Source organism: Halichoerus grypus, chromosome 9 (genome assembly GCF_964656455.1).
Source record: "Halichoerus grypus chromosome 9, mHalGry1.hap1.1, whole genome shotgun sequence".
Lineage (NCBI taxonomy): Eukaryota > Metazoa > Chordata > Mammalia > Carnivora > Phocidae > Halichoerus > Halichoerus grypus.
Genome location: NC_135720.1, coordinates 95,201,859 through 95,216,214, shown reverse-complemented (window position 1 = coordinate 95,216,214; position 14,356 = coordinate 95,201,859). Strand labels below are relative to the sequence as shown.

Genomic DNA, 14,356 nt, shown 5'->3' with positions numbered 1-14,356 from the left:
AAACTCCACAGCTAAAGGTCAGAAGCAGTCGAGGACTGGCAGCCCAGTCCAAGTTCTGCTGGCTCCAGAGTTCAAGCGCTTCTCTAATACTCTCTGATAAATTCCGGCCATCAGTCCTAAATGGGCTACACAATAAGGTCGTATCACCAGGCAGATGAAAATACCAACCAGCACATGCGAACTGCTAAGTCACCAGGGCAGCACAGACTCATTACTAACGACCGTGGGAAGGAGCCAGGGGAGCTGTGGGGGTAAACAGGACAGTGTGAGAGGAAACATCTGCCTCTTAAGGACTGAAAAAGTCCACAATAAGGAGACAACGAAACGTGTTGAAGTGATTGGCCATGGGCAAGTTACTCAACTTGGTTGCACTTCAGTTTACTCCTCTGTAAAGTAACGATGATCCTAGAGCCTACCTTGTGTCGTCGTAAGAATCAAAGGAGTCAATGCAGCATAGCCCCTGAAGTCAGCTATTACCATAGGCATGTTTTAGCTGTTACTATCTGCTAATTTTCCCTCTAGGCTCTGGGACCGTTTTTCAAAAGTGCCTTTTAGAGTTCTAAAGGAAAACTTGTTAAGAGCCGAAATTACAACCAGTGCTTGAAACTAACGAGTCCTCTTAAAGACTCATTATACGTGTATGTATTTGTTCAGACCCACTTGGTTTTACAGGGTTTTTAATTGAAATTTTAATTAAAATTAGGCGTTCACTTGACTTATAGAATGGTATTTATTAATCTCATCATAATGAAGGCTTTCTGTTTTTATTATTTAACTTGACTTTTAAGATTACCTTGAACAATAATTTCACCTTAACTTTGGTTTGCTACCACTAGGCATTAATAGGTGTTGTATGTTGAGATGACTGTGGCTAAACTACTTTAAAGTGATGTTGGGAAAAACAAACAACAGCAATAGAAACTCTTTATCTTTCTATATATATCATAAGCCAAGGCAGAATTTAAGTTACTGTTTATGGAAGTGAATCTATAGAATGCCTAGGACCACAGATGATAAAAATTAACCAAAACTCTTTATGTAACAACTCCACTTTCCTTATTTTCCATGTTGATTTTAGATATACTTATTTAAAAAAAAAATGATTGTCAGCCCTTGTCTTTTTTTTTTTTTTTCTCCTCATTATCATGGACCTTTCCTATTAACAATATTGTAACAGGATTTGGTGGAACAGTTATGAACCAGTCTTCATAGAAACTGGTTAAAAATTGACTTATTTTTGGTTAAAAACAGCCTTTGTTTCATATCCCAGTATTGCCATCGTCTTCCTCATAGCCCAAATCAAAATGCCACCTTCTTTAACTCAAAATTCTTTGCCATAAAATGTCTTCATAGTCTATTTTTTTTTAAAGATTTTATTTATTTATTTGTCAGAGAGAGAGCACAAGCAGGGGGAGCAGCAGAGGCTGAGGGAGAAGCAGGTTCACCAAGCAGGGAGCCCGATACGGGGCTCGATCCCAGGACCCTGGGATCACGACCTGAGCTGAAGGCAGATGCTTAACCGACTGAGCCACCCAGACGCCCCAAAATGTCTTCATATTCTAAACTCCAAGCATTTCTAGAGAGGCCTGATATCTAGTCATACAATGTGTGACAATTCACTCATCGTGATGACAGTTTTATCAGAAGAATGCAACAGGTGTTCTGTCCTATCATGATACTTACACTGATGAGATAAAACACATATACTTTTTATTGATGTGTACAAATCAAATTGTGAATTGGATGCCCACCTTTGAAATTGTATGAAAATCTGGAACATACTTAGTAAAATATTGTCCACAAATTTGACAGAGGAGAATTTTATAAGCCTTTTTTTTTTTTTTAATCTTATGGTCTCTATTAAAGTTCCTTTCAAAAGACACATTTCACTGAAGTTGTTGGCTCCCAGCTGCCATCTTTGATTCGGCTTGAAGACTGTCACAGTCAGAGATCCGTGCTGCAACCCCTGTGCTGTCACTGCTTTCACTCTCTGGATTGCACTGTGTAAACCCCCAACCGGGAAGTCAGAGTTTCTGAGCCACTTTTTAATATGTAAATTCATAACCACTTTCCCAATGTGTGAATATGACAGTGTGTCTGGAGGGAATGGGAGCAGTAAGTTAATTTTATGTTTCACGCACATTTTTAAAAATAGCAAATATTACTAAAACATAAGCAATACAGGGGCACCTGGGTGGCTCACTTGGTTAAGCGTCCGACTCTTGATCTCAGCTCAGGCCTTTATCTCGGGGGTCGTGAGTTCAAGCACTGCCTAGCGTGGAGCCTACAAAAAAGAAAAGAAAGAAGAGAAGAGAAAGAGAGGAAGGAAGGAAGGAAGGAAGGAAGGAAGGAAGGAAGGAAGGAAGGAAGGAAGGAAGGAAGGAAGGAAGGAAGGAGGAAGGAAGGAAGGAAGGAAGGAAGGAAGGAAGGAAGGAAGGAAGGAAGGAAGGAGAAAGAAAGAAAGAAAGAAAAGACGGAAGGAAGGAAGGAAAGAAAGAAAGAAAGAAAGGAAAGAAAGAAAGAGAAAGGAAGGAAGGAAAGAAAGAAAGAAAAGGAAAGACAGAGAGAAAGAAAAGATAGATAGATATGCAATACAAGACGGTTTTTGTCCTCCATCTGTATCCACTCCTGGAATCTGATCTCCAGATGCAGTTATTTAATTCTTTCAGCTAATTCTTCTGATAGTTATTATTTCTTTTTCCAGTTGACTCTACAGATTTCTTAGCACATGAACAACTTTTCCAAATGCTCGATCACTACCAACAATCTGTCATGTCCCATGTGGCCTAGCAGGTCTTTTACCTGGAGCTCTGCTGGGGTCCTGTAATTTCCCATACTCCCGGGTAGTTTGAGCCACAATTTCTTAAATCCCATGTTAATCCCCTTTTTCCTTCTTTTTTGTTTCCAAGTCATAGTTTTTCTCTCATGTTTGTTCAAGAACGATTTCCATTAGCATGGAACTTTTTTTTAAGTCCAAAAATTCATAATTTTATGTGATTAATGGCTTAACTGTGGATAGAACTCTAAGCCAAATCGTTTTTCCTCCGAATTTGAAAGACACTGCCCGGCAATCAAAATTACTGTTGAGAAGTCTCAAACAATTGTTATTCCCATTCTTCTTATGTAACTTTTTTTTTTTTTCTTACTGGAAACTTCTAAGGTTTCTATTCCCTGCTATTCTCAAATTTATTATGTTTCTTGGTCTAGGCTTTTTTTAATTTATTGTTCTAGGCAATCCAAATACTCCTATCTTCCAATTCTGGGACATTTTCTTACTTATTCTTTGATCATTTCTTCTCCTCAGTTGTCTCTATCCTCTCTCTCTCTCTCTCCCTCTGGAATTCTTATTCACTAGATTTCTGCTCCCATTATAATTTTTTCCCCTCTGATTTTCTGTCTGAGGGTGGGTGGCATTGTACTGCCTGAGGGATTTTCTCAGTTGTTTATTCTAACACATCTTTTACAACTTTTTTTTTTTAATTTTGTTATCAAATATTTTTAATATCTCCTACTTGGACCATTTTCAAAGCATCCTGTTTGTGTTTTATAGATGCATCATTTTCTCTATTTCTTTGAGGATATTAATTATAGTTTTTTTGTAGCTCTGTTTTTATACGTATTCTTATCTGTGCAATTTCTGTTTCCTCCAGGTGCCTGTTTCCTGCTTGTTTTGGTCTGTTTTGCATCTAAACTTTTAAGCTTTATAAACCATCTTCTAAACTGTCTTCAAATGTCTGCTGATCTTTTGCTGTGTATTGTTAAAGAATGAGGGACTCTAACGCTTATTGGAAATTGCATGGGAAGTTTATCAAGAGCTGAGTTTACAGGAGAGTGATTGGCTGGAGTCTTGACAGTTTTATTGAAAGTTTCCTGGATGTCAGTAAAATAGCTCTTTTATTTGGGGCTGTTAGTGTTTCCAGAGAATAATCTCTACACTGAATATATATAATTGAATGTCTTCCTGTTACCTGAAGTGATATCACAATATTGTTTTTGATTGACCAAAGCAGGGAAAGTTCTCCAGTTCAACATATTCACCAGTACCACTATCTTTTCAGTTTCCTGAGCTCAACACCTGGAGCTTATTTTTATTTAATAACCTATACACGTCCTTTATGATGTGCCGATATTCTGGTTCTCTCTTCTTGTTACTGCCTCAACATTTTTACTCTTTATTCCAATTTCTACTCTCGTGTGGGCTCTTATCACCTTACTTCAATTCTTTTACCCATCACAGTAAATTCAGTCCCTCATCTTTCAAGTCTATAGTACAAATACCTACTGGAAAAAAATCACTCCTCAAACATCTTTTTATGATAATTTATCTGAATTTGACAAAAAAAAATCGTACACAGTCAAACTCTCTGCTTTGCTTTCAAGATTGTCCCCACCCATTCATCAGTCTCTTATATAACTTCTTTACTTCCACTAAATGTAATTTCTTTTCTCTGTTCAACCAAAACATGGCCATTCTTACTTCCCTCTTATTCCCATATGTCTCTCCTCCCACACAAGCTGTTCCACACCTTTTGTGTTTTAACTTCTGGGTTGTCTAGTCTCTGTCAAAATACAGCTAAACTTCCATTTGTCTCTGGGGATTTTCTCATATGTCATAGTTGACTATTCATTCCTCTACTGGCTGTTTCTCACAAATTTTATATTCAGTTCTTCAGTGGGGTTGAAAATTCCTGTAGTGATTCACTTTGTATCACTTATTTTAAGTCAACCTGTGGCCCACAAGTCTGTACAAAAAGAGCACTTAGTTATTCTTTTCATACCATGCATCCAGTAAACACACTAGATAAAATAATAGGACTTTTAAGTTGTACTCTCTTGTTTATGATATTTTGTGTATTTTAAATTCATACTCTGTACATTCTTTTAGTATTTCATCTGCCTTTGTTATTGTGTCCCCTCTATAAAGAGCAGGCTCCTCCATTGTGGAGAATGTCTGTCTCCTTTTTCCTTTATTAACCCCTATTATATCAGGAACAGTATTTGATAAATAGCATATTAGCAATTCCTTTTTTGGCTCAATGACTCTGTATGTTACATTATCTAAATTTTTACAAATCTGACTTAAAATTTTACATGACATTTCAACTGTCACCTCTAAACTGTAGAAGTTCCACAAAATACTATAAAGTAGTTACAAACTTTAACTTCCTAGAAATTGTATTTTATATGAAAAGATCTTAATTGGCATTCTGACTGGCATGGCTTTTGAGGCTAAATTTACCAGTTCTCTGTCCACTGCGTGCATAAAGTAAGCAGTAAGGCGCCCTTTATGGACTGCGACTGCAGCCCACAAATGCTCTCTCTGTTCACAAGCCCTAGCATCCCAAAGTACACTTCCTGAGTAAGCCAAAGAGATAAAATGTATTAGCAAAGACCTATCTTGCATTATAACATGCTAGAACTATAAGGAATGGTAGGATTATGCTAGCATTTTGGAAACTGAGGTCCACACTCATGTGAGTAGATAGCTCAACAAAAGCCAGGTCTCTCAACTTTTCCACTCATACTGGCTTGCCTGCCCTCTGCCAGGCTGCTGTCTATGAAATATAACATTTTCTACACCATAAAATCTTAGGCAGAGATGCAAAATGCACAGCAGGCTTTTCTTTGGACTTCTAGAAAGTAAAGTCAGAAATTATGGGTGGATTCAAAGCCAGGACTTGAGTTGCTTTGTTATTTAAGATACAAATGTGGGAGTAGGGAGATACAGGCTCTGCAAGCATTTAATGATGGAAGATGTTCTAAATTACGGTAGGCAGGGAAAATGAACAAAAATGCTCTTGATGTTAAACAACACATTTTTTCTTCGTAGAGTTATATATTGTCATTAATCTTCTAACGGAAAAATTAAAATTTTCCAATTTTGATTCTTTTTCAGCTACATGTGGTCATTTGAAAAAGCTCACCTCAGCATGGTTCAGATAATCACAGGACAACTTGTTGAGTCCTTTGATGAAGAATTTAGAACTCTCTATGCCCGATCCTGTGTCCCCAGTTCATTCGCTCAAGAAGAATCAGCAAGGGTGAAGCCTGGCAAAGCACTCTGGGAGAATGGCACCTACCAGCGGTCACTTTCTTCATTAGCTTCCGTTTCCAGCCAAAGAAACCTTTTTGGCAGACAAGACAAAATTCATAAACTAGAATCTGGTTACTTCAAAAACAGAGGGATATATACTCTAAATGAACATGACAAATACAGCATAAGAAATCATGGATACAAGCCTCATTTTATTCCAAACTTTAATGGTCCAAATACAGTCCGTCAGTATCAATCCAGTCAGATAAATGAAAATTGGAAGAGGCATAGTTATGCTGGGGAACAGCCAGAAACCGCACCATACCTGCTGCTTAACAGGGCTCTAAATCGAAACATTAATCCTCCAGGTAATTGGAAAAAGCCTTCAGATAGCCTCAGTGTGGCCTCCTCATCGCGAGGAGGCTACGTGAGCCACCAAAACACACCTGCACAGAGTTTTGCTGATCGGCTTGCCCAGAGAAAAACAGCAAATCTTGCAGAGAGGAACTCAAATGTGCGGAGGTCTTTTAACGGAACAGATAATCATATTCGCTTTTTGCAGCAAAGAATGCCAACCCTTGAACATACCACGAGGTCCTTCTTGCGTAACTGGAGAATTGAATCCTACTTAAATGATCATTCAGAAGCTGCACCTGACTCAAATGGATTGGCTCTAGGTGACCGGTTTGAGGGCTACGATAGTTCTGAAAATTTGAAAGCCAATGCCCATTATACTCATTCTCGGCTTCGTTCCTCTTTTGTGTTTAAACCAACTTTACCCGAACAGCAGGAAGTTAACAGTTGTACGACTAGCTCCTCAAATTCAACTGTCATTGGTTCCCAGGGAAGTGACACACCTAAGGAGGTCCCGGACACACCTACAAGTGGACAGCACGTGACAGACAAACCCTTGCCAGAATCAAGCCCCAAGCTCCCGTTGCAGTCAGAGGCACCAAAAATGCACACCTTGCAGGTTCCCGAAAACCACTCCACAGTCTTAAATCAAACCACAAATGGCCAAACAGAGGCAAACAACTATTTATATACATCCTTGTGTGTAAATAAGCAGACAGAAAATCTAAAGAATCAACAAAATGAGAATCTGCTCAAAAGACGAAGTTTCCCATTCTTTGACCACTCAAAAGCCAACCTAGATCATGGACATAGTAAGCATTATGTATATAGTACGCTTACCAGGAATCGAGTTAGACAACCAGAAAAACCCAAAGAGGACTTGCTGAAAAGTTCTAAAAGCATGCACAACATGACCCAGAGCATAGAAGAGGACAGGGAGGTCATAAAGAGACAGCCTCCAAGTGGCACCACGACCAAGTCAATTTCCGTTGCTGCTTTGCTTGACATGAATAAAGATGAACCTGGCAAAGAACTCACTTCAAAGAAGGAAGTTAAAGGCTCTCCGAGTTTTTTGAAAAAGGGATCTCAGAAGTTAAGGTCATTACTTAGCCTTACCCCAGAGAAGAAAGAAAATCTATCCAAAAATAAAGCACCCGCCTTTTATAGAATGTGTAGTAGTTCTGTCACTTTAGTTTCTGAGGCTGAAGAGAATCAAAAACCAAAAAAATCAGAACCAAAAATTGATTCATCTCCTAGAAGAAAGTGTTCTTCGTCATCAAATTCTCAAGGCAGTATTCACAAGAGTAAGGAAGATGTAACTGTTAGCTCATCTCAGGGGATAAATTCTCCATCTGATGAAAGTAGCAAAATAATACCTGCTCCGGGTCCAGTTGAAAACAAGTTCTTGGAAAGAGCAGGAGATGCTTCTGCCCCGAGATTTAACACTGAACAGATCCAATACCGAGATTCAAAGGAGATTAATACAGTTCTTGCTCCTGAAAGAAAACCAGCTTCTTCTCCACGGCCAAAGCCCAATGAGCTTCTAAGATCTCATTCAACTGACAGGCGCATTTACAGTCGTTTTGAGCCATTTTATAAGATTGAAAGCTCTATTCAGCCAGCAAGCAACGTACCAAATACTGGTGTGCACCGCCCAGAAATAAAATCCACAACCATGGGCAATAGTTATGGCAGGTCCAGCCCGATGCTTAATTACAACACTGGTGTTTATCACTCATACCAGCCAAATGAAAACAAGTTCCGAGGATTTATGCAGAAGTTTGGAAACTTTATACACAAAAATAAATGAAATACTATAATTTCAAATAGTTTTTAAAATACAAATGACTATAGCTATAAGCATTTGTCCAAAGAACTTTGTGGACAGTTTTTGTAACATGCCAATAGATTTCTGTAGGGAGAGAGTTTGGGGTATGATGTATGTTTACCAGTGTACTAATATACAGTAAAGTTGTTCTGTGTGATAAAGTTAGTTGTGCTTAATTACAGTGTAGATGAAATGTCTCTATACACATGATTTTTAAATGGTAATGGTAAATAGAATGTAAATTGTCTTCTTCAGACTGAAGATCTTCTTAAGTCTCAAATAGAAACTTTAGTGGAGAGATGGCGTATGGATTTTAAGCATTCATTCCAAAGTCTTTCCTTTTAAAAAAGGATCCTAATACTATCAGTGGCCCTTTATAATATATCTTTATGGGTTTTCATATTTCCAAATTATGAGAAAAATAGGACAAAGCCTTTTTGGGTTTTAATTACCTTTAAACTCTACAGGACAACTTGTTATATTTTATTAATTTTCCTGTGGAGCATATACAACTGGTCGGGCAGCAACAGTACAATTTAAACTATGTAGCTCAGCACATCTTTCATTTTGAGGTGTTTGCAAAGTATCAGCCTCATGTGGTACATGGTAGGAATTTCTTTTCCTCATTTTGTGAAAATCTTTCCACTCTGGACTAGAGGACCCCATGCTGCCCTCACCGGTCAGCTGCTGAACTTATATAGTCATTCCTTCCTTGAAACTTAGAGCAACCAGCAGATATTTGAGAAACCTGAATTATACCTCTCCTCTAAGATAAAAAAGCTTTTAGAAATGTAAACTTCTGCATAAATTTTTATCTTAGAGCAGTCCAACAATGCTTAGGTGTTTTGCTTGCAAAAGTTCTTGCTCTTTTTTATGCTGTGCCAAATGCAGTGTGAGTGCATAGTGTTTTCATGAAAGTACCGTGATGGACATGAGAAATGGTATCTGGCCTCATTCTTTCATGACCAGAGAGCCTGGTTGAAAGTTTTAAATCTTTCCTATCTTAACTGGATCATCCTCAAGTATTTAGATCATAAGATACTCTTTGCCTTTCTTAAAGTAATGAAATTAAAGCCCCACATCCATTAAAGAGACTTTAGCTTGGCTGCACTTCATCCACAAAGGACAGAATTCAAGAAACAACACACCATTTGAGAAGTGTGAGGTATTTCTGTAACTCTTTAAATATATTAACACCTTCTAAGTTGTAATATGGGGCAGTATGTTGTTTTAAAAATTCAAGATTCAGTCAAATAATATCTATTAAGTTAAGATGAGAGTATTAAAATATCAGTCATTAAGATAATTTTCCATAGTGTTTAAAAAACACGATGAGAACATGACAAGAGAAAACATGACAGTAGGGAAAAGAAAATCTAACATTTAGTGAGCCCTTGTATGGACCAGGTCTTGAGCTAGAACCTAAAGTTCCCACAAGAATTATTTTGTGGGTACCCTTGTCCCATTATTTGTAGATGATGATTGAGGTGATAAATGAGACTTTGAGACTCAGGTAATGCTCCAAGTCACATAACAAATAAGTAATTGTACTAACGTGTCTGTAACATTGTCACACCCCATTACCTCCCGAATGTGTTCAATATCTGCCTCGCCCAAACTGTTGAGAATTAAATGAGAGAATATTTACATTTTGTGACTCAACGGTAATCAGCCAAGAAAGCTTTAGTTGAATTCCACCAGACAACAAGGACACGCAGGGCTCAAAATAATCATAGTAGGTGAGGTAGGGAATGAAATTGACATTACTTTCTGATTGTAACTTACCAGGACAGTTTTAATTGCTAGGCCACCATTTTGATCTTGTGCTGGTTGCCCTGTGACAATGAAAAGGGAAAGGAAACAAGTTTAACTTGTGTCTGTGCTAGGCAAAGCAGTCCCTTAGGAAGCTAGGCAGGGGATGGAACTCAATGTTAAATATATTACCTTGTTAAGTATTCACAATAATGCTGTAAAGTAAATAGTTCCTTTTTGCAAATGAGAAAACTAACCCTTCGAGAAGTTACATAACTTTCCAAGAGTCACATGGCTCTGCATCAGTAGAACTGGGTTTGAACGCAGAATCAGGTTTGAACGCAAAAGCCTGTACTTTTAATACTACACCACACCATACCTTGCTGGTTTCTACTCCATTATGATGGAGGCAACTTTTCTGAATGTTGTCTCTCTCTTTTGCTCTGTCTCTACCAGAATATACCAGAAATACTGCAGTAACCTAAGCCGTTTATGGCATTGTATAAACACAAATCCAGAATATGGACCCAGTTTAACATTATTCATAAAAGCAGGTTTTACAACTCCCATTATAACAGGGAATTCCCAATTACTGCAACATGGGATTTTATTGTTTTGGAAAGCTGCATGTATTCGATTGGAAATTTTGCAGACTTTCTAATGAGGTAATAGCATACAAATAAAACTTTGAGAGAGAACAGTTATTCTTCACAGGAAAAGTAACCATTTGATCTACAAAAGTTTTGCGTTTAAAGAAAAATAACTGTTGGAATGGGCATTGGCTTATAATCTGATAAGGAAATTGTATAATCTTTATATATTAGTATCAAATTATTAAAAAGCATTAGAATTGGAGTCCAATGAATGCAAGAGATTTTTCATTTTGCTCTTAGAAAAATTCGCTTTTGTAATTCTGGACCATTGTCCTTTACCCACTTACCAAAGACAGAACCCACAGTTACCCAAACCAGATTGACTTTAATATTACCCATTCTTTGTTAGATGGGGCATTTTTCAGGCCTAAGAGGAAAATGGGCTAATTGTCTTTAGGCAGCTCTGAAATTGGAAGTCCTAAAATGTAGAGCAAGATAACTTTGAAGGTGAAATTACATAAACTAGTTTTAATCATTTTTAATTACAAGCAAAAGTCTTGCCTTTTTGTGCAGCAACTGCCATTTCTGGAAACAGGTCGCTTTTATTTATTTTTTATTATTTTTTAAATTTTATTTTATTATGTTAGTCACCTACAATACATCATTAGTTTTTGATGTGCTGATCCACGATTCATTATTTTCATGTAACACCCAGTGCTCCATGCTTTTAAATAATAGCTCCTGAATTCCTCCTCTCCTCATGGCATTGAGAAGTGCAGGAGGCTTTGTTTCATTGGCCTATGACTGGTAGCTTTGACTTTTGCACAGATTTATTCTCCTCTGCCGTTTGTCTTTATTTTCCTTTATTTATTTTTCCCTCCAGAAACATCTGTATGTCAGAATCTAGGTGTAGTAACTTTCCAAAGTTTCTGTGGCTGAGAAATTCCTCAGGGGTGAACGCTGAGCAAGCACATAATACTTCAAATAATTTGCTCAGAGTTTAAGTTCTCAACAGACACTTCTAAACTTCATGGATTTAATCCTTTCAAGCAAAATACTTCCCTTTTCTCCCCATATTAATATTGGTGGAAAGATAATGGCACTTAGATGTACTTTCATAGTAAAGATGGGTAAGGTGGTTTTACTCTCTACATAGTACATTTAGTGTGTAAGCAGAAACTCAAGAAAATAGGTATGAATTCAAAGTAGTTCTTGGCAGATATCTTCAGAATAGTTTAAGTGCCTGTATCCTGAACACGCTGGTGTCTCTCTATTATAATGATTGGGATTAGCCATAATTCTAATGTGGCGTATCGAGTAATGGGTATATATTGGCAATCTACTTTTATGGAAGCAAATATCTTGTTTAATCAAGATGACATCTAGAGTAATCCAGATAAGCAAGGAAGAAGTTGAACTCTGGCTACATTCAACTTTAACTTTACTCAAGATTATCCAGTTATTCACCTATTATTCCAAAGATATTTGTCATGAAAGACAAATATGATGTAATATGACTATGGCTGAGGAATATAAAGTAGAATCATTGTTTCACATTAACCATGTGTCATACTGTTTAAAAAAAATGTTTATTTTAATATTTAGTTTGGTTCTAGAATATTTAAAATGAAAAGGATGAAATTATAAACCAGAGTCCATTTTTATATACATAAATGTTATCAAAGAAATATTCTTCCTAAGTAGCTTGGTTTCAGATCTAATAAATGAATATTAAATAATTTTGTACAAACATCAATGTAAGTTGTTTTTTATCTTCATACCCTGCATTTCTCCACTTAAACACATGCTTTTACTTAGTTTTATATCATTTATATTTGTGCACGTTTTTAAATATTTATGAATTTTGAAATATCTTAAACACGTCATTTTATTTTTGGTTAGCAGTTATATTTCATACAATAATTTATCCATATTTGATACCCAGTGACAATACTCTTCCCTTAAACAACGATATCCTATACACTCTATTTCTATTGCTACTGTAACATATAGTTATTTTAAATAACTTGAGACTTTGAAAAATACAGGCAATTTTGCTAAAAACTTGATAACTGAATTTTGTATAACTTTGTAGCATTTAGTTTGAATAAATATTCTAAAGGTGCATTTGTAGTAGATCAATTAGTGACATTAAATAACCTAGAGTCTGAAAGTTATTTAAAATTCAAAAGGCATTTTTCCTAGGGAAAAAAAAAAACAACCTGTCCCTTCTATCACAGATTATGATGTAGTTGAAATACTGTGTATTGAGAATTAAATAGTATCATTTTAAAGGCAAATGTGATTTTTAAGTAGATAAGTATAATTTTCAGTAAAAACCTTGATTTTTTTTTCCATTTACTGTAAATACGGATGTTTAAGAAAACCCTAGTTCAATGGGCTAGTAAGGAAAATAAGTAAGGTTTTGCTTTTGTGACCATACCTAAAAGAAACGCCTAACTAGGCTCTGTTATTTAAGGAGTCAAAGACCAACCTGAGGTAACTGGGTTTAAGATGAGAGGGGATTGAAAGGAGTAAGCGTATGTCCTGCCTGTGGGAAAGAATTACATGAGGTGAAATTACCTGAGCTGAAAGCAGTAAGAAACTGAAGTAAGAGACATATAGATGAAAAATATGTCAAATTGGACAATTCTCCCATAATCTGTTTCAACAGTCTGGCTCATTTTTTGGGGGGGGGGGGTGGTCACACATCTGTCTTTATTGTGAGCAGCAGGTAGGACACTTCCAACAATAGTAAAAAAATTAATTTACAAAAGCAGGGATTCAGTGAAGCCACCTGGTTGGAACCCTGGGAAGCTCATACATAGATGCAACCCAGAGCAACAGGAAGAGGATTCCAAAGCCCATGAAGAGTGAGGCCACCAAGGAGATGAGGAGCTCTTTGTAGATATCCCGAGTGCACGTGTCGATATCCTCATAAATAAAGAACTAGGCAGTGAAGAACATGCCAATGATCAACAGCACCACAGTCAGATGGGGGAAGACAGCCAGGTTCACTGGGCTGGTGTATCTGCTCATGGCCTCAAGCTCCATTTTACCAGGCACAGGGTCATCCACAGCTCTGCCACTGGAATCTAACACTCATACTGGGAAACTACTTTGTTCCAAGTATATAGGTTATAGTAAACTTTTGATGTAAGGAATAAAAGAATGGGTAATCAGAAGCTGCAGCAAGTTTTCATGAGTGTTTTAAGAATAGCCCAAACTAACAGCAAAAATTTGCTACCCACAGCCTGTTTGTCCAAATTTGTGTTTTTTTGTACTCCTAGTGCCTACCAAAGTGCACAGAAGAAATGCCTGATAAATATTCTGTGTGTGAATCCAGTCATTTCCTTAACTATAGTTAGGTAAATATATATTCCAGTAATATCGATACATTAAAATGTACAGATACCTAAATAGCCATTTGTATTAAAAAAAAAAACAAAAACATGGATGAGTTAATGCAGCAGGGGTCCTAGTATAAATTTCAGTCACATTTACCTAGGATCTTGGCATCTTTATAGATCCAACAGGGCTAGTCTTCTGAGGACATAATTTTTTTTGAAGGAAAGAAAACCCCTGATGAAGAATTCATTCTAAAGGAAAATGGAGGAGAGCTGTTCAAATTCAGTTCAAAGATAGTTGACACACAAGGGAAGGAAGTGGTGACTGTGCGTAAGGTCATTCGGATTGTCAACCAATGTAGATCGACTCTGTGGGACTGCAGCAGAAGAATGACTTCTCTAAACTCTCCATGGACGGTGCGTGGAGAGTCAGGTGTCAGGGGCCACC

The 14,356-nt window shown here is 37.1% G+C and overlaps 1 protein-coding gene and 1 pseudogene across 2 annotated transcripts in view; one reads left to right on the top strand and one right to left on the bottom strand.

Annotated features, from left to right (window-relative positions):
* Nucleotides 1-12,313, top strand: part of FAM83B (family with sequence similarity 83 member B) — an 81,477-nt gene extending 69,164 nt beyond the window's left edge. For both annotated transcript variants that reach the window (XM_036099874.2, XM_036099872.2), the window contains exon 5: nucleotides 5,897-12,313. In XM_036099874.2, coding sequence (XP_035955767.1) covers nucleotides 5,897-8,198 — 2,302 coding nt within the window. In that variant the 3' untranslated portion in view covers nucleotides 8,199-12,313. The remainder of the gene's footprint in view (nucleotides 1-5,896) is intronic.
* A 1,032-nt stretch (nucleotides 12,314-13,345) lies between these two features.
* LOC118540612 (dolichyl-diphosphooligosaccharide--protein glycosyltransferase subunit TMEM258 pseudogene) lies at nucleotides 13,346-13,650 on the bottom strand (annotated as a pseudogene).
* Nucleotides 13,651-14,356: the final 706 nt, after the last annotated feature.